Source organism: Gopherus evgoodei, chromosome 5 (assembly GCF_007399415.2).
Source record: "Gopherus evgoodei ecotype Sinaloan lineage chromosome 5, rGopEvg1_v1.p, whole genome shotgun sequence".
Lineage (NCBI taxonomy): Eukaryota > Metazoa > Chordata > Testudines > Testudinidae > Gopherus > Gopherus evgoodei.
Window position 1 is genome coordinate 23,601,991 of NC_044326.1, and position 19,410 is coordinate 23,621,400.

The window sequence follows — 19,410 nt, forward strand, 5'->3', positions numbered from 1 at the left end:
CACACCTCGTCCCTCTCAGATTTTGGAAGGCACTTCAGATTCTTAAACCTCGAATGCTGTAGCTATCTTTAGAAATCTCACATTAGTACCTTTTCATTTTGTCAAATCTGCAGTGAAAGTGTTCTTAAAATGAACAGCATGTGCTAGGTCATCATCTCAGACTGCTATACAGTAACTCCCCACTTAACGTCCTCTCGCTTAGCATTGTTTTGCTCTTACTTTCATTACAGAACATGCGTGTTTAAAGTTTGCAATGCTCTGCTGTAACGTCGTTTGGCTGCCTCCTTTGTCCACAGCTGGCAGCCCCCCAACAGCTCCTCTACAGCCTCTCCCTCCAGCGCCGCCCGCCAGAAGACCCCGGGGACTTGGGGGAAGGGGTGAAGTGGGGAGGCTGAGGATTGACCTCCCGCCCCTCATGCTTGCAGAGTAGGGGAAGCTGCCACTGCTTCTGCACAAAGTGTTTCTCCTAACCTACGGCACCTTCAGCCTCCTTGCTTGCCTCATTGTCTGCAGTGCCAGTGGGCTGTGCCTGTGTGGGGCACCTCCCATTGCTTCATACTCAGCAGTGATGATTGTAGTGTTAAACTATTTCTTTAAAATTATTTAAAACTTATGCCTGTATTAAATCTCTTTATTTAAAATTCTTTAAAATTTATATAATGCCTTTTGTCTGGCAAAAAAAAAAAAAAATTCCCTGGAACCTAACCCCCCCCCCCGATTTACATTAATTCTTATGGGGAAATTGGATTCGCTTAGCATCGTTTTGCTTAAAGTCGCATTTTTGAGGAACATAACTACAATGTTAAGTGAGGCGTTACTGTAGTATGAAATACGTGGCAGAATGCGGGTAAAACAGAGCAGGAGACATACTATTCTCCCCCTGGGAGTTCAGTCAATATTTAATTAATGCATTATTTTTTTAACCAGCGTCATCAGCATTGAAGTATGTCCTCTGGAATGGTGGCCGAAGCATGAAAGGGCATACGAATGTTCAGCATATCTGACACGTAAATACCTTGCAATGCCAGCTACAAAAGTGCCATGCAAATGCCTGTTCTCATTTTCAGGTGACATAAATAAGAAGCAAACAGCATTAGCTCCCATAAATGTAAACAAACTTGTTTGTCATAACGACTGATTGAGCAAGAAGTAGGAGTGAGTGGATTTGTAGGCGCTAAAGTTTTACATTGTGTTGTTTTTGAGTGCAGTTATGTAACAAAAACCTACATTAGTAAATTGCACATTCTTGATAAAGAGATTGCACTACTGTACTTACATGAGGTGAATTGAAAAATACTATTTCTTTTATCATTTTTAACATGCAAATATTTGTAATAAAAATAAATCTTTAATAAATTTCAGTTGGTATTCTATTGTTTAACAGTGCAACTAAAACTGTGATTAATTGCAATTAAGTTTTTTGAGCTTATCGCATGAGTTAACTGCGATTAATTGACAGCCCTAAAAATCAGTACAATTAACTTTAAAGTTTAAAGCAGTGGTTCTCAGTACTGGTGACCCCTTTCACATAGCAAGCCTCTGAGTGTGACACCCCCTTATAAATTAAAAACACTTTTTAATATATTTATCACCATTATAAATGCTGGAGGCAAAACGGGGTTTGGGGTGGAGGCTGACAGCTCATGACCCCCCCCATGTAATAACCTCGTGACCCCCTGAGGGGTCCTGATCCCCATTTGAGAACCACTGGTTTAAAGGAATGGAGGAACAAGTCAGACCTGCATTCTGAAAGTTTGCGTTATTTTTAGAAACTTAGCTTAGTATTCTTGTAACACATGGCATGAAAGAGGTTACTTGAACAAGTCACTTATCCTCTCTGCCCCTCTGATTATCCATTTTTAAAATGTGCTTATAAGCTTTTCTATGACACTCCTCACCTTAGTATCTGAGCACCGTAATCATTTAATGATTTTATCCTCACAATACCCCGTCTGTTACAAAGATGAACTGAGGCATGTAAAAGCAGCAAAGAGTCCTGTGGCACCTTATAGACTAACAGACGTTTTGAAGCATGAGCTTTCATGGGTGAATACCCACTTCATCGGATGCATGTGCTTTTACAGATCCATACTAACACGGCTACCACTCTGAACTGAGGCATGTACACACTAGGTGGCTTGCCCGGTGTCATACAGAAAGTCTGTGGCAGAGCCAGGAATAGAACCTAGATAACTTCACGTTGCAGGCCACTAAGGCTATCCTCCCTCTAGAAAGAGGATAATACTACTTAGTACTTACAGTGGTGCTGAGGGATTGGATTTTAATGTACCATTTGTCATGTGAGGGTCTGCAGAATTTGATAAAGTCATATTATTAATTGAAATATTAAAAGTTTGACACAATCATTGATCCCTCTTCTGAGTTCTTATTTCTGATCCCAACATTTGGAGCACCTTCATGTTACTGCAAAACTTGCAGAGTAGCTATGGTTTCCTGGAGCACTGTCTGGGATAGCCTGCAGTTGGAAAGTCACGTGATACAGAAAATATATAACATTAAAAGAATGCTTTAAAGATTTCCTCTGTAAACTTTGAAATTTTAAGTTGGGAAAAAATGTACTTTCTACCATTCTGACTTGGTAGCATTTTACATACACTTTTCAAAGGTGCAGATGACTCTACACAATACTCATGAAACTGGAAATGGTGTAGTTGTCTTGAAACAAACATGTAAAATAATAGCAAGTTAATAACAAGTAGTAAGTTTGCCAAGAACCAAATAAACCATCCCTTTTAGGTTCTTGTCATACGCGGATTTTTGAAGGGGCTTGGGGCAGATTTTTTTTGCTACCCTTTTTAAGAGACTTTCTAAAAACCACGGTGGAATATACATCTTGAAAGAATGCACAATTAACTTGAACGTAGCTGTATAACTCAGCTAAAGTAGAAAAACATGCCAGGCAATAGAAAACTTGGATGGGGCCGATAAGTGTCTTTAAGCAGATGAATAGTGTCTTTCTGAAGGGGAATTTGCAAAAATGTAATCTTAACTTTTTCTTCATGATTCATTTTGGTATCATTATACAGTCTGCACCTCTAGCTCATTGCTGTTTCAGAACAGTGCCATTTGTCTGAGCACTGATTTGAGTGTGTTGAGGAGAGAATAAACAGAAAAGCTTTGTGGCTGCATAAAGCTCTTTCTCTATATACTTGCTTCACAAGCCAGAATTATGAATGGATTTCCCATTATTTTAGCTTCTGGGCTTAGATGAACCGACATGTTTTCTCCCTCAGTCTATCTGCAGTGTATCAGCTATGTCATAGACTCCTGATCCTGCTTGCATTGAAGTCAACGGTATAACTTGAATTCAGTAAGGGCAGGAATGGGACCACAGCATACTGTAAAACATATGGTCACAATTATACACAAGAGCTTAGTAAACATTATTGCAGTTAAAAAAAATCCTGACTGAAGCGGTGCTAGAGATAAGGTATAGGAGACGCTCTGGTGAGAACAGCTAGAGCGGGGTGCTGGGCATTTCTCAGTTAGAGACTATTAGCCAGAATGCTCTTCCAGCTCACAGTTGTTTCACGGTAATACTTCACTCTTGCATTAAATGTCGTATCTTAAGAATTTTGTTATATTATTGGTATTGAATAATTTAGTCATGGACTATGGAAATATGTCATTTAATGAATAAAACAGTTCAAAGCTGTTAATACAATAGAATTAGAAATGAGCTCAGAGAAGGCCTATGCTGAAAAAAGATGGCCATTTCTAAAGATAAAGTGTTCAAACATTTGCAAGTGTAGTACCAGTGTACACTGTTCAGCAAGCTGCGATATGCACATTGGTGATCGTATGAAGAGATTAGTCACTTATTTTACTGCACTGTAGGAACTGGCTTTATGGAAATACTGTGTTAGAAAACAAACGTGTGCATATGATGGGAGGGAAGGCAAGGAAGGAGCAAAGTAGGTAAGGAAATCGATTTCTGCTTCATTCTTTCCAGGGGTAAAATAAAGAATACTGATAATTTTTTTGTGTATGTATTTTGTTTTAAATCCAAACAGAGTCCAGCACATTAAAAATGCTTTTCTCAAAAGTCTTATACCCTTGTGTATCTGTTAGCCAAACAAATACACTTCTACCTTGATATAACGCTGTCCTCAGGAGCCCAAAAATCTTACCGCTTTATAGGTGAAACCGCATTATATTGATTTGATCTGCCAGAGCGCACAGCCCCACCCCCCAGAGCACTGCTTTACCACATTATATCCGAATTTGTGTTATATCAGGTGATGTTATATTGGGGTAGAGGTGTAGTCCTTAAGACCATGTATCTTTGTCTTTGCTCATTTTTGAGAAATATACAATTCTTTGGTTTGTGGACTAGAACATTGGGGTTTTGCTAATAATAAGAGAGAGACTTTTCTCGGCCACAACATGTAGCCTTTCCAAACACTTCTTCCTACTGTTACATGGGTTGGCTCAAGGCATCAGCAAAGGAAGCAGATACTTGGGGTGGCCAATGGAAAGGTCTTAGAGCTGCCACCAAAGAGGAAGAGAGGGAGCAAAGGATCCGCCACCGAATTGCCGCCAAAGAATGAAGTGGCACGATTCAGCTGCCACCGACGTGCCGCCGATCAGCTTGCTTTATTTATTTATTTTATTTTATTTTATTTTTTGCTTTGCGACTTGGGGTGGCAGAAGAGCTGGAGCCAGCCCTGACTGTTGCTACCTCATTTATCACATAGCGTTTGTATGGCTGCATCCCTGCAAACTCCAGAAGCCTCTGTAGCGTCACCCTGTCCCTAGCTTGTTAGACACCCTCAGAAAAGAGTTCTTTCCTAAGATGATGATGCCTGGAGAATTAGCCTACTATGTCATAGTCAACACTTGAGGCTAGCACTGTGCATAGATAGCAGGGACAAATGATGTGGTCCTGGGGACTGGCCTTGCTATCTGTGTAGACACCTACATGGGGTCTATGTGCAAAAACCACCTCCCAGTGAGCCTTTGGACTTGTGAGCCTCCTCATCTCTGAGTATGGAGCTGCTTAGTTTGGAGGCTGAGTATCTGGATCCACTTTATATTTTTACATGTTCTAACTAGAACTGATAAAACAAAGGAGGGAGGAATATTTCATGAAAAATGTGGGGGCTGTGACTTTTCATTCTTTTTTAATAACATTTTTCATATTTAACAAAATTCTTTTACATTTTTTTAGGGGAAAAAAATGACATTCCTGTTTGTTTGTTTGTTTGTTTTTAATCCCATCCGTTGTTTTTTTCCACCAGAAACAAGAGAGAGACTGTTTAAAGGGGTAGGGGTGGGGGGAGATTTTCCCCAAAATTCCAAAATGAAAATTTTTGAAAATGTCAATGCATTTAGAAATTTTTGTCACAACCTTTTCCATTTTAAATGACACTAAAAAGAAAAAAATGTTTAAAAAAATCCAGCCAGGTTCCGTTGTGATATTTATAAGGGAGGATGAGCAGGGTGGTTCACCAGAGACTAATGGTGGGATGAGTGACACTGTGGCTAGTTTTTGTAGTTTGCCTAATTAATGCAATATGTTCTCAGCTAGATTTAGGCCTGGTCTACATTGAAAGTTAGGTTGACATGCAGGTGGGTCGACAGTGAAGACGCAGCTATGTCAAAGGAAGAATGCTTCTGTCAGTGTAGCTACTGCACTCATGAAGGTTGTGCTCCTGCACTGATGGAAATCCCCTTCCATCAGTATGGACCACATGTAGACTATGCAGTTATGCTGGCATAGCTATGATGACACAGCTGTGCTTGTATAGTCTGTGTAGTGTAGACATATCTTTAGTGTATGTGTGGGTTTTGGGGGAGGGGAAGAGTACAGGTTAAAATAAAATTGACAAGGAATCTCTTTAAATAAGAGAATTCACTGGCCTGTCTAAATCAAGTTTACATGTTTAGAAAAGTTAATTCTTGTTTTTGTTTTTGTTTTGTTTTTTGTTTTGTTTTCCAGCCATGGAAGAATTAATAGTTGAATTGCGTCTGTTTCTTGAACTTTTGGACCATGAATATCTTACATCCACTGTCAGGGAGAAAAAAGCAGTAATAACTAACATTCTCCTGAGGATACAGTCATCAAAAGGTCAGTGTCAGAGATTTATTTTGTTCCTTGCAGAATGGGAAGAATTAGTTTATGCTCAAAGTGTTTCTTCTTTCCCCAGAAGCCAAATTGAAACAAAGCAAAAAGACATGCAAACAGGCAAAAAATAAGTGTAAGCTTGCTGAGTGCTTTCCTTTGTTACATTTTATTGTTAAATGTAACAAAGGGCTTGGAATTAAGTTTACTACTCGTGTCTTCCACCATATGAATGTTAACACAATCTAGCTGCAAAGTAATTTATTGTACTGCAAATAATCTGCCAACCACAGTGTTTTTCTGATCTGTGAATTAAGCACTTACTTTATTTAAATTGTGGGTGCAGTTGCAATTGGTGATATTGACTGAATATAGTGTTATATTATGGAGCATTGACAGTTGCTCTGTAGCTCACCATTACAATGCTAATTCTGTTTTCTCTCTAAACCCCTTACTCCTTAACTTCCACAAAAGAAGCCAGTCTCTGTGAGATTTCAGGGTTCGTCTATACTGCAAGAAAAGATCTGCAGCAGCAAGTCTCAGAAACTGGGTTAACTGACTTGGGCTTGTGGGGCTAAAAATACCAGTGTAGATGGTCAGGCTGGAGCCTGGTCTCTGAGACCCTTCCCATTCACCAGGTTTCAACATCCAGGCCTGACTGTCTGCTGCCCTGTGTTCCGTCACGTAGCATTTTCTCCACAGGGAAATTTTGTTCTCTGGGGAGGGGTTTTTTTTGTTTGTTTTTTTTTGGCGGGGGGGGAAGGAGAGAAAAATTTTTAGAGTTAGTGTTCTCCAGTAATTTCCCCACGTTCGTGTCACCCTATTCTATTTAAAATACCTCATGACCTTAACTTTGCCCTTTGCTATTTGTAAAAACTTGTATTCATGAATCAGAGTAATAAGTTGATCAGGAGCTTTTTTATGTTGCTGAATATACTGAAAGTGTGACACATTTCATTTCTCACTGTAAAGGAACTTACATATGACAGTTGTTGCACAATATAGGTAAAAATTCACATTTCTAAGCTTTCAAAATATGTCATTCAACTATTGTCCCAATCGTTATACTTGCAAATGGAAAAGAAGAAAAATAAAGCAACTGATCAAAAAGAGATAACAGACAAATTTTAAGTGCTACGAAAAAATAAAACTGTTTCCATTTTCAGGAACTCTTTTAAAACATACAATTTTGGAAAACCAAAAAATATTGTGCAGATAGCTGAAATAAAAAAGTCAAACTTGAAGTGAGATACCAGCAGTTGAAATTAGGAATGCTACAAAGGACTTTCCAAATGTCGGATGTCCTGTGCTGGACACTGTCAGCACAAGGTCTATAAATCTTTACAGAAGCTTCTGGTGTCTTGAATGCTTCAAATGAGCAGTCACTCCCTTGAAAAAAGAAAATAGCCTAATTCTTGTCTGGAAGCCAGTATAACCATACCCCTGAAAAAACATAAAAATCCAGAAGACTGTAGATCATAGTGGCCAGTATAACTAACCAGTCTGGACAATAAAGTATTAGCAAAATGCTTAGGAAACCAACTACCTGGCTTCATTCCAGGGAACGCCACAATGTATGATATTTAATGTGAAACATTATTCATCATGTTAAGGAAATGAATAAAAATGGCCTTCTAGCATTAGATGCAGAAAAGATGTTAGTTAAGGTTTTTTGGGACTATCTTTTCGTAGTACTGGAGAACTACAGTTTTAAAAATGAATTTATAATCTCTGTCTCAAACAGATCTGTGGTTCTCCATATACCTTCCTTTAGTTGAATTGCTTCTGAAGGACTCTCTCTTTAAGGAATGGCAAAAGTCAAGAGTGTTCTTTGTCACCATCTCTTGTTTGCTCTCATTCTTGAACTTGCAATAGCTGACTTGTTCCCCAGAGATTCAGGTAATTATGTTAATAAACTTAAATTTGCTCTCTTCATGGGTGACACTTTGCTTTGTCTCTGTGAAATACAGACCTCCATACAGTGCCTCAAATAAGACTTTGGGCTCATCCATATTGGCCCGAAGTTCAGACTATGGGGATGTGAATAACAGTGCACAACAAAGTGCTGTTCTGTAACTCCTCCATGTGGATGTTGCAAATGCAGTCTGAAAGCATCCTAGTTCATGTAACCATAGTTCTCTTCAAACAGGAAATTGCACTACATCTTGTCATAGGAATCACTCTGCAAATATAGAAAAAAGGCATCAGGTACCTTTCTCACTAACTTGCTGGATATGTAGGTTATCAGGTTTTCCTCCACGACACAAAGGCACAATATTTTTAAAAGAAGGAAGATCAAAGACTATAGACCATTAGTGGATTTTTCCATGCTACTGAATGTTGAATGCTTCTGAATAAAATTTACCTATTTTCCAGTTTTCTATATGTACTTTACAAGTTAAAAGTGTCTAGATGATGTTACTATTTGAGAAACTACAAAATTGGAAGAACTGATTAGAAGAAACTTTTAAGATGATATGACTATACCCAGTTAATCTCCTATCTCTACTGTACAAACTTGTTCACTGCAAAACACTCCCAAATGCATACACTAGATCTTGAGATCTTAACATTCCTGTTAAGATACTCAGTGGTAAGAAAACATCTGAATACAAAGTGTGATTGTCACACTCATCTCTATGTTGTTTTTCAAAGTGCCATTAAAATCAAAGGTTTTGAACGTAGACCCACCATTCCATACATTCCATACTGGTAATTGAACCAGTGAATGAGATTGATTCAGTCCATAGGACCAGCTTTCTGGCTATGATTTAAAAGTACAGAACATTGTCTATGGTTGTGGTGTTCAATGGTGGGCAAAAAGCTTTACACGAACAGGGCCCATGTGATAGATATGACAAAATGAAGTCCTAACTTACCTTAACTGACTGAAAACAGCACCCTGGATCATCACCAAAGAGAGCTTATATGAACTCTCTGTCTCTCTCTCACACTCACACACACACACACACACAATAAATTCAAGTGAATCAATCTGTAGTTGAAAATATTATTAGTATTTGACATTCAGGTTTATAATGAAGATCATATGATATGAGGGAAAGTTTGTTATCTAGAATTTATAATGCTTATATTAAATATCATTTGTGAAAAAGACTAAACTAATCTTTATTGAATATTGAGTGCCTTTATAAAGTAAAGCAAGTTTCTTTTGATGTCTGTTATGTGATATAACATTAAGTACTCCCTTGATACAATAAGAGAATACATAAACATATAATATCATATAACCAAACTGAGTGATCGTATTATTTCTGGTCATTTAAAATAGCCTTTTACTCCACCCACACAACACTATGAGAGAATTTATGAAACTGTGGTATAGAGTGCCCTGGGACTATACTGATTTCAGAATCTTCACCACACAGCTATACAGTTGTATATACCAGGGATCGGCAACCTTTGCCACGCTTGTTTCTTCCGCAGGTTCGGCCGATCGTGGCTCCCACTAGCTGCGGTTCACCATTCCAAGCAAATGTGGGTGGCACATCCCTCAGCCCGCACCACTTCCCGCAGCCCCCATTGGCCTGGAGCTGCAAACTGTGGCCAATGGGAGCTGTGATCAGCTGAACCTGCGGACGTGGCAGGTAAAGAAACAAGCCAGCTCGCCAGGGTGCTTATCCTGGCGGGCCACATGGCAAAGATTGCCAATCCCTGGTATATACCCAACGGCATATTCCCATCATGGAAGAAAACAGTGAGCAAAATTAAGGGTCCTGGGAATGGTAATTGAGGATTCTATGTAAGAGGGAATTGGCTGCATCCTTTAACTGTTCATTTCCAGAATTTATAATCTTTCAGGTTTTTAAAGCTGTCAAACATTGTAAAGGAAATGCAGGATGGACTATTGAGGCAAGTCCTTATTTAACACATACAGCTTTGGCTGTTAGCAAACGAAGTAATAAGAATGTGAGAAAAAAATGTATTTATATATTCAGCAGAATTAATTTTGATTTTTTGTCCCAGAAAACTCTAATGATCAATCAAAGACAGCAAAAGAAAGCAAAAAAAAAGCAAGTGGGTAAAATTCTAAAGATGGATTTGTCCGACATGAAGAGGCACACTGAAAGTTATGACCTTTTAAAAAAAAATTGAATGTTTTTTAAGAAATATCTCTAAACTTGATTTTCAGGAAGAAGGAATTATCTCTGGCCCCGAGTCATAGTCTGTTTTATCAGCATTGTTTTTTCCATCTATTACTTCACACCTACTAGGACTATTGTGTTATGACAAGAAGCATTTAATCATTGATTACACTTTTGGGAGTTGTATGGCTTCAGACAAAGATGTTCAAATATGCAAGTAAAAGCTAAACAAAACACTAAGAGCTAAATTCAGCCCTGGGGTAAGCAGGATGCAGCTCCATTGATTGAATTTATGCCAGAATGTTGAAGAAATGACCTCCTAGTCTCCCAAGGTGATTTTTTTGATAAACTATACTACATTCCTATTAAGAGAGTGTGACTGGGATTCAAATTAGTTTACTGAATTGTTCTTCTTACTTCATGACTGACAGGCAGGAGTGGCTGGTAGGAGGACACAGCTTTTACCCTTAACCTCCCTTCCACTTCTAAGTTCTCTTCTCAAGAGGCAGTTGCACTAATGAAACTCTGTTGTTGTTAGACCTTTTGGAAACCATTGTTTCTCATAACAAAAATTGCAAGTTTATGCAAAAGAAGAAAATATTTGGAGGACAGAACTTTTGTGTAACTCTGTTCAAATAGTTAATTTTGTTGACACTTTCTAGCTTAGTAAATGATTGCTGAGGGCACCCTCTTCTCCATTGGCACATAGAATCGTAGAATATCACAGTTAGAAGGGGCCTCTGGAGCTCATCTAGTCCAACCCCCTGCTCAAAGCAGGACCAATCCACAACTAAATCATCCCAGCCAGGGCTTTGTCAAGCCTGACCTTAAAAACCTCTAAGGAAGGAGATTCCGCCACCTCCCTAGGTAACGCATTCCATTGTTTTACCACTCTCCTAGTGAAAAAGTTTTTCCTCATATCCAAACTAAACCTCCCCCACTGCAACTTGAGACCATTGCTTCTTGTTCTGTCATCTGGTACCATTGAGAACAGTCTAGACCCATCCTCTTTGGAACCCCCCTACAGGTAGTTGAAGGCTGCTATCAAATCCCCCCTCAGTCTTCTCTTCTGCAGACTAAACAGTCCCAGTTCCCTCAGCCTCTCCTCATAAGTCATGTGCTCTAGCCCCTAATCATTTTTGTTCACATCCACATTTTCTATATATTTCTCTTGTGAACAGCAGAGACCCTTTAGCTATTAGGTGTCTAGTAAATTGTTCAAACTCTGGCTATTTAGATCAGTGGCTCTCAACCTTTCCAGACTACTGTACCCTTTTCAGGAGTCTGATTTGTCTTGAATACCCCCAAGTTTCACCACACTTAAAAACTACTTGCTTACAAAATCAGACATAAAAATACAGAAGTGTCACAGCACACTACTACTGAAAAATTGCTTACTTTCTCATTTTTACCATATGGTTATAAAATAAATTGATTGGAATATACATGTTGTACTTACATTTCAGTGTGTAATATATAGAGCAGTGTAAACAAGTCATATGAAATTTTAGTTTGTACTGACTTTGTTAGTGTTTTTATGTAGCATATTGTAAAACTAGGCAAATATCTAGATGAGTTGATGTATCCCTGGTTGAGAACCACTGATTTAGGTCCCTTAAATTCTGATTTTTTTCACACTAATCTAGAACTATTTCCTTAATAGTTTTCTGTATCTTGTATTCAGCAGACTAGACTGGCTTTCTCAGATACAGTTAGGTGGGTGAGCTTGAGTTTGTTTTGTTTAATTAGAAGCTTAAATTAGAGCATTGATTCTATTAAGTTGTGTTTTAAGTCACTAAGACATTCATCGGTGTGGCTTTGGAAGTCGCTTATGATCTGGGGAATGGGCATGAGGCCAAGAGGGAAAGTTTTGCCCTAGACGTCCACGTTCTGGGAGCTTGTGTTGGTCTCTACTCTGCCATTTATGAAGGTGGATGAATGCAACCTTTGTTGGTAAATTTTTGGATGCTAAAAACAAACGTGAAGGTAAAAATGTTTCAGAAGTTCTTTGAAATGGAGAACTAACAGATTGTGTGAATAGTAAATAGATATAGTGGAGCAGCGTCCCAGCTTAATACTTTGGTTTACTGTCTTATATGTCATCCATTTTTTTCCTGCAGGTTTTGAAATAAAAGAACATCTACAGAAACAAGAAGTTTCCAATAGTTTGCCTGCCCCACCTCAGATGCCTCTACCAGAGATACCTCAGCAATGGCTGGTATGTGTTAATTTAACTGTACATTCAGCCCTTAGAAAATATTTACTTACTATTGTTGTGATAACCATTAACACAAATTAAAAGAAAGCTACTCTTGTTTTCCTCGGGATAGCTCAACATGATGATACTTTTCTTTCTGCAATATATAATTAACAAAATATAGGCCCAGAATCTGAAAAATCAAACTGGCTTACTGGGGAAGAAAGGACTTTAATGCTGTCCAATGTAATTAACTTTCTAGAGCAGAAAATTCTCTGAAAGAGTAAAATTTTACGTTTCCAGCTATGTTTATAGAAAATATGAGAACTGGACTGAGATCTACATTGAAAATTGTCCAGCTTGAAGCAGCTGTTTTGCTGAAAAGTGACTTAATTATAAACAAGTTTTAGTCATTATTTATTATTGACTTGACAATAGCTTAGAAGAAAATAATGGAAGTAGGTTCCTAGCAGTGAATCTGCAAATAATTGCTTTGCACTGTTTTGACAACAACTTTAGTCCTGATATTAGCAAGGATTAATTATTGATACATTGTACTGCTTCTTACTTATTCCTGATCAGCTTCCTACAGAAAGGTATTAGATGAGTCCCCACTAAGGAGATGTAGTTTTATAAAAGTATCTGTGTTTAGCTTGCAATGCAGAATTCAGTATTCCCAAGATATGAGAGATGGACTGGATGACCCTAGCATGTTTTTTTAATCTTTTTAAATTACTAGATTGACATTTTTGTTTACAGTTACATCCAGTGATGTAATGCATCAGACCAGTGTGCCATTATTCTCCATTATTCATCTTGAGACAGCGGATAGTATTAAATGCTTCAGAGGAAGGTGCAGGAATCCCCGTAGTGGGCAGTTTTGTAATAACCTGATCATAGGAATAGTTTCTTCCTAACCACTGTTGGTGTTTTGACTTATGTCTTGAAACAAAATTTTAAAAAATCCTATCTAATATAACTGTGGATGTTCATAAACCAGGAATATTTATGCTAGTGATATCCATATAACTGATTCATATATAAAATCTGACAATACTCAGCAAAAATATATGCTAAGATTCTTTACAGATAACTATAGAGCATTATTACGCAATAGATTTGAGTGAATGCCAAAGTGCACGTTAATATGCATTGGAATCTGGAGAATCTACTCCATGGTTATAGTGTTTGATAATAAACATACAAGAAGTGCAGAACATAAAATCCAGTGGAAATTATTGAGATATAAGAAAATCGCAAAAAAAATATACGCACATGCCTGCAAATTTTTGAAGATTTAGCCTTCACAAGCTAATTCTATAAAATCAAACCAACTTACCGTATATACTCGTTCATAAGCCAAATATTTTTGGTGGAAAAGTGACGCATCAAAGAGCGGAGGTCAGCTTATAAATGGGTCTACACCAAAATTTGATGATCTTAAACTCTGTGGAATCATTGAATTGAATATCTAATACAGGGATCGGCAACTTGTGGCATGCAGCCTGCCAAGGTAAGCACCCTGGCGGGCTGGGCCAGTTTGTTTACCTGCCGCGTCCACAGGTTCAGCCAATCGTGGCTGCCACTGGCCGCGGTTTGCTGCGCCAGGCCAATGGGGGCGGCAGGAAGCGGCGGCCAGCACATCCCTCGGCCTGCGCCACTTCCCACAGCTCCCATTGGCTGGGAAAAGTGAATTGCAGCCACAGGGAGCTGAGGGGCTCCATGCCTGCAGACACTCCAAGTAAACAAAATGTCCCAACTCGCCAGTGGCTTACCCTGACAGGCCGGGAGCCAAAGTTTTCCAACCCCTGAAATACAAGGTCGACTTATGAAAGGGTCACACAATTTTTGCTATTTTTACCTATCCGTTTTGGGGGGTTGGCTTATAAACGAACGGGCTAATGAACGAATATATATGGTAGTTCTTTATTTTCTAGTATTTGATTAGGCTCCATTCAGTAAATTGACTGCAGAAACTGCCACCAAACTAAGTTCTTCTGTTGGTTCAAAAGAAATTTGCCTGATTCTCGTCTCCCTTACACCAATGTATAAATATAGTTAAAACTAAGAAAGCTGTATGGGGGTGAACTATAAGTAGGGTCCAATATGTCGACAGTTTCTGCAGCACTTAAATTCTTTTGAATTCTGAAGTAACAAAATTATTGCTGGAAGATATTGTGAAAACTGACTTTGAAATTGAGCCAGTTAGAGCCAGTGGGCCTATGACTGAAAGTTCTAAACAGAACTGATTCCCATTGCAACAAGAAAGGGATGCTTGTGAGTGCCCAGTCAGTCTGTGGAATCAGAGGTCTTCAATTAAGGATTGAGGAATATTGCAAAATTATAGTGTTTTGTATGCCTGGTCTTTTCTTAAATTAGCTCTTCCACTACTGATCCAACCACTGGAGTACTTCCTAGCGTGCTTGGCTGGGGGGAAGAGGGAAAGAGTGGTGGGAGGGACCACCTCCAGTGCTGTCCCATGACCGCACGGCATCCTAACTGAAGCTCCCATGTTTCAAACAGATCAAAGTGATTTGATGAAAGAAGGTAGAAGATAGAGCTTTGCAAACACATTGCGCACGGCAAACAACTTTGGCTGTTTATTTTCTCAAACAAACATTTCCCCATTACACTGTTATTTTACTGGTATGTTTTTATTACTTTGCTTTCTTCCACCTCTTTAACATGGTAAAGAGGAGCTTAAAGATTTCTTCCCCTCTCTGACCTATGAGTAGTCTTGCTCACCTCTCTCCTGAGTCCGTGGCAGTGCTACCCAAGTCAGATTCTGCCTGCCTCTCTTGAGCTCTTTCACTAAGTGAAGGCTCAGAGCACTCTGGTTTTTTCTAGAGTGATGGTGATGGATTCTCCCAGCTCCTCTTCTCAGTTCTTTCGACTGTTGCTGATGCTGCCAGAGGCTGATGCTCTTTGATGCTCTTGAGACATAAGGTTAAGATCTGAGCCCGAGTCTCCAGAAGCACTTTTATACTAACCCACCAAAGGCTTGATGTAAAGCCCATTGAAGTCAATAGAAAGATTCCTATCGACTTCAGTGGGCTCTGGATCTGGTCTTTAAACCCCTGAAACAGAACTGACCCTATCATTGGCAGGTCCTCTAATAATGCAATATGTTCACAACACCATCCAGCTCCTTCCTCACCCGTGGGACTGTATTCAGGGCAGCTAGCCTGAATGGCCGCCCACTCTGCACTGCTATTTTTAGGGGATAGCTTGAGCAGAGCTAGCGCAAGTACATTTACACGAGCTGGGAATCATGCCTCCCAGCTCAAATGTAGACATACCCTCAGCTTTGTCAGCACAACATCTCCCTTTTTTAACCTGTCTATTTGGCTCCATTGGCACTAGTGACCATTTTTGTGGGCCAGCAAGGCAGAAGCTGAGCTGAAGAATAACTTTACAAGGGGGTAGCATAATTTCTTCCACCATTTTCTGTCTGAAATGGAAATCCGACAGTGTCTGCACCTGCATCTTCCAGGGGTTTTTTGCACATAGTTGCTGTTCTTAGTTAGCTAGTTCATTCATTCTGGGGTTTAGGGGGTTTCTCCCAGGCACTGTTTGGCACATCTATTTTATGCCCAAGATCCCCATCTTTCAACCCCATGTGGCCAGTGCCCAGGTTTTCCTGGTTAGTGACCTCCACATCTCTTGTCTCTATTGCCTTGGGGAGTTGCATATCCCATCTAAATGTGAGATTTATAATTCGTTCCCTATTTGTACATGACATTCTCACAAGTTTTGCTCTAGGAATCATCTGATGGAGCTCTCTGTGTGACCACAGCCCAGTGCAAGGAACTCTGACCACCATCTACGTTGGCGAGATCCGCCTGTTAGTGTCCTATTCAGATTTGGTGCTTTCATTGGAGCCTAAGGCTAAAGACTCTGATAGACATGGGCGTGATGAGAGTAAGAGAAAACACCCTCAAAAAACCTGGGAGATCCCCAGCTAAATACTTTAAGAGGTTAGCCTCTGTCACTGCCTTTTGGGGTGCTCTCTCGAGGGTCTCAGCTTTTCCTGACTGGCCCTCCTTAGTTTGCGCTCAATCAGGTCAGTTCTTGGACCTCACCTTCAATTAAGCCTGTCAGCCCTTCTCTTTTTGGGCTTGTAGTCTCTTTCAGTCTCTTGGCTGTTTTTGCAAAGTCAGCCTGGTGCAGGGCTGTTGCCACCTTGCTATCCCAGGCCTTTCTGCCTCCCATTTCCTTCTCTGCACTCTCCCTTTTATAGCGGGCCTTGTTTCCACTATTGGTTGCAGCTGTGGGTGCCTGCCTCCATGCTTACCTGGCGAGCCACATGCCAAAGGTTGCCGACCTCTGCTCTAGGAGATGGGAGCATTCACCTCCTGGGGAAGAACCTTAAGCCCCTCAGGAACCTTTATAAGGAGGAAGAACAAATTGCCCAATCCACCAGTAGTTCTTCCCTCCTCATTCCCTGATGAGGCAGTGGAGCTGGCTTCACCAACACTGCCGGATGATTTTAAAGAATTTCAGGAACTTCTCAGAAAGGCAGGGTCTTTACAGATTCCTCCGGAGGAAGTTCAGGACCCTACTCATAAGCTTCTGGCCATTCTCCAGACTACAGGCCCTACCAGAGTGGCACTTCTCATCAACAGGCCATTCTGGAACTGGCAAAGACAGGCACATCCCAGCCACCTGCAACCCAGCTTCCAAAAGAGAAAGTTTACTTTATTCCAGCTCAAGGGATGGAACATCTCTTTTCCCACCCAGTACTGAATGGTGCAGGCCATTACTGAGTGCAGCAGGCTACCGTCTCTGATAAGGACGCTAAAAATCTGCACCTTTGCTGGGGGGAGAGAGTTCCTCTTGTGTCAATATACAATCCAAGATAGCAAATTACCAGGCTTGATTTCAAAATATGATTTTATTAATTTCTCCAAACTTTCTGAGTTAGTTAACAAGCTTCCTGAGGAGCTAAGACCTCAGTTCCAAACTCTCCTGGATGAAGGGAAACTCATAGCCCAGTCATCTCTTCAAGCATTACTGGACAATGCAGCTGACCCTGCCTCCCACTCCAATCATGAGGCAGGCTCCTTGGCATCACTTCATAGGGTTTCCAAAGTAAGTCCAGGCCTCCCCTTCAAGGGAAAAGGTTCAATGAAAAAGTGAACAAATTGTTGCACACACTTAAGGATTCCCCAGCTATCTTCCATTCCGTGGGATTTATGCCCTGGCCCCCCCAGAGGAAATGCTCTTAAGCACTTCCTAATAGGCAGAGTCCCACTTCTCAGTCCTTTTTTCATCAGTGGAGTTACCAACTACCACAAAATGCTATATGGGTCACCATAACAGACAGAACACTCTATCAATCAGACACCCCTACTCCCTTCAGTAAATGCCTGTTCTGCCTCTTCCCAATGTTTCAATGTATCTCTGTGGATAGATGGGTCCTGGAGATTAACTCCATGGGCTACACAACAGAATTCCTGTCAATCTCTTCTTCCAATTCCCATTTCCAATCCCTCTTCAGGGATCCCCTCTCATTGGACTTCCTTCTTTGACTAGGAGCCATAGTGTCCTAGGGGAAGGGTTTCTATTTGAGATATTTTCTCATTTCCCAACAACAGGACAGATGGTTGCCCATTTTAGATTTCAGATAATTAAATATCTTCATACATTGTTCAAGATTCAGGATGACAACTCTGGTCTCAATAATCCCCTTCCTCAACAAAGATGGTTGGTTTGAAGCTTTCAGTTTGAAAGATACCTTTTTTCTTATAGACATCCACCTAGCCCACAGGACATTTCTGTGCTTTACAGTGAGCCTAGAACATTCCCAGTACAGAGTCCTTCCTTTCGGTTTACTCGATGGCCCCAGGAGTGTTCACGAAGGTGCTTGCCATGGAGCAGCACACCTTCATCATCAAGGCTGGCTCTCTTACCTCAACAACTGGCTGCTTACAGGTCATTCATAGAATCATAGGGTTGGAAGGGACCTCAGGAGGTCATCTAATCCAACCCCCTGCTCTCAAAGCAGGACCTAATCCCCAGTTAGGTCCTGGAAGTCCTGTCATTGGCACACTCCCTCTTAAGATTCCTACAATCCTTAGGACTTTGATAAACTTAGAAAAGTCCACTTTAATCCCAACACAGGTTATAGAATTTGGTGGAGCAAAGCTGGAGTGGACAACCGCCAAAGCCAATTTACCTCAAGATAGGTTCCTTGCGATAAGGAATGTCATTGACCGACTCCAAATAAGCCCAGGTGATAACCTGTTCCTGCCTAGTTCTTCTAGGCCTCATGGCTGCCTGCATACATGTAGAACCCTTCTCAAGGCTCCACCATAGTTGCCTCTAAGCGTGGCTTCATACAGTCTATTGATAGCTTCTCGATGTTCAGACACCTTATAATCATGAGATTTCTGAAAGTCCTTATTCAGAACCTTCCCTTCTGTGTCAGCACCAACTCCTAGTTAGGATTTCAAGTAGTGCTGTCGGCACTTACGAATTCACCACTTGAGCCCTTGGCTTCCTGCTCATTTCTCCATCTAACCATGAAATTGGCCTTCCTTAAAGCAGTCATTTCCACTTGAAGACTACGGGAATTTGCAGCTCCTGCAGCATATCTCATAAGGACAAAGTGACCCTAAAGTTATTTCCCAAGTTCATCACAAAGGTTCCTTCTGAATTCCACCTGAATCAGACCGTTCATGTGCTAGTGTTCCATCAGGAACCTCACATTTTCAGAGAGGACAGGAAGCTACATTCCCTGGGCATTCATGGAACTCCAACTTTCCACCTGTACAGGACTAAGCCCTTCAGAAAATCCCTGAGATTGTTCATCTCATTCACTGACCAGATGAAAGGGAAGCAATTTAATTGCAAAGACTTTTTTGAAATGGATCTTGTATTCAACTTACGAACAGATGGAAAACTCTTCTCCTCAGCATGTAAGGATCCACTCTACTAGAGCACACACTATCTCAGTAGCTTGTCTCCAAAGTATACCTCTAGAGGAAATCTGTAGAGTGGTAGCATGGAGCTCATTGCAC

The 19,410-nt window shown here is 40.4% G+C and overlaps 1 protein-coding gene across 4 annotated transcripts in view; it reads left to right on the forward strand.

The window, feature by feature from the left end:
• The window catches only part of AFAP1 (actin filament associated protein 1), a 183,784-nt gene that overhangs the window by 79,952 nt on the left and 84,422 nt on the right, over window positions 1-19,410 (forward strand). For 2 of the 4 annotated variants that reach the window (XM_030563808.1, XM_030563811.1), the window contains exons 2-3: window positions 5,963-6,091; window positions 12,312-12,409. In XM_030563808.1, coding sequence (XP_030419668.1) covers window positions 5,965-6,091; window positions 12,312-12,409 — 225 coding nt within the window. In that variant the 5' untranslated portion in view covers window positions 5,963-5,964. Of the gene's footprint in view, window positions 1-3,861; window positions 3,940-5,962; window positions 6,092-12,311; window positions 12,410-19,410 lie in introns of those variants that run through there. The other 2 variants (XM_030563809.1, XM_030563810.1) reach the window with 2 other exon arrangements.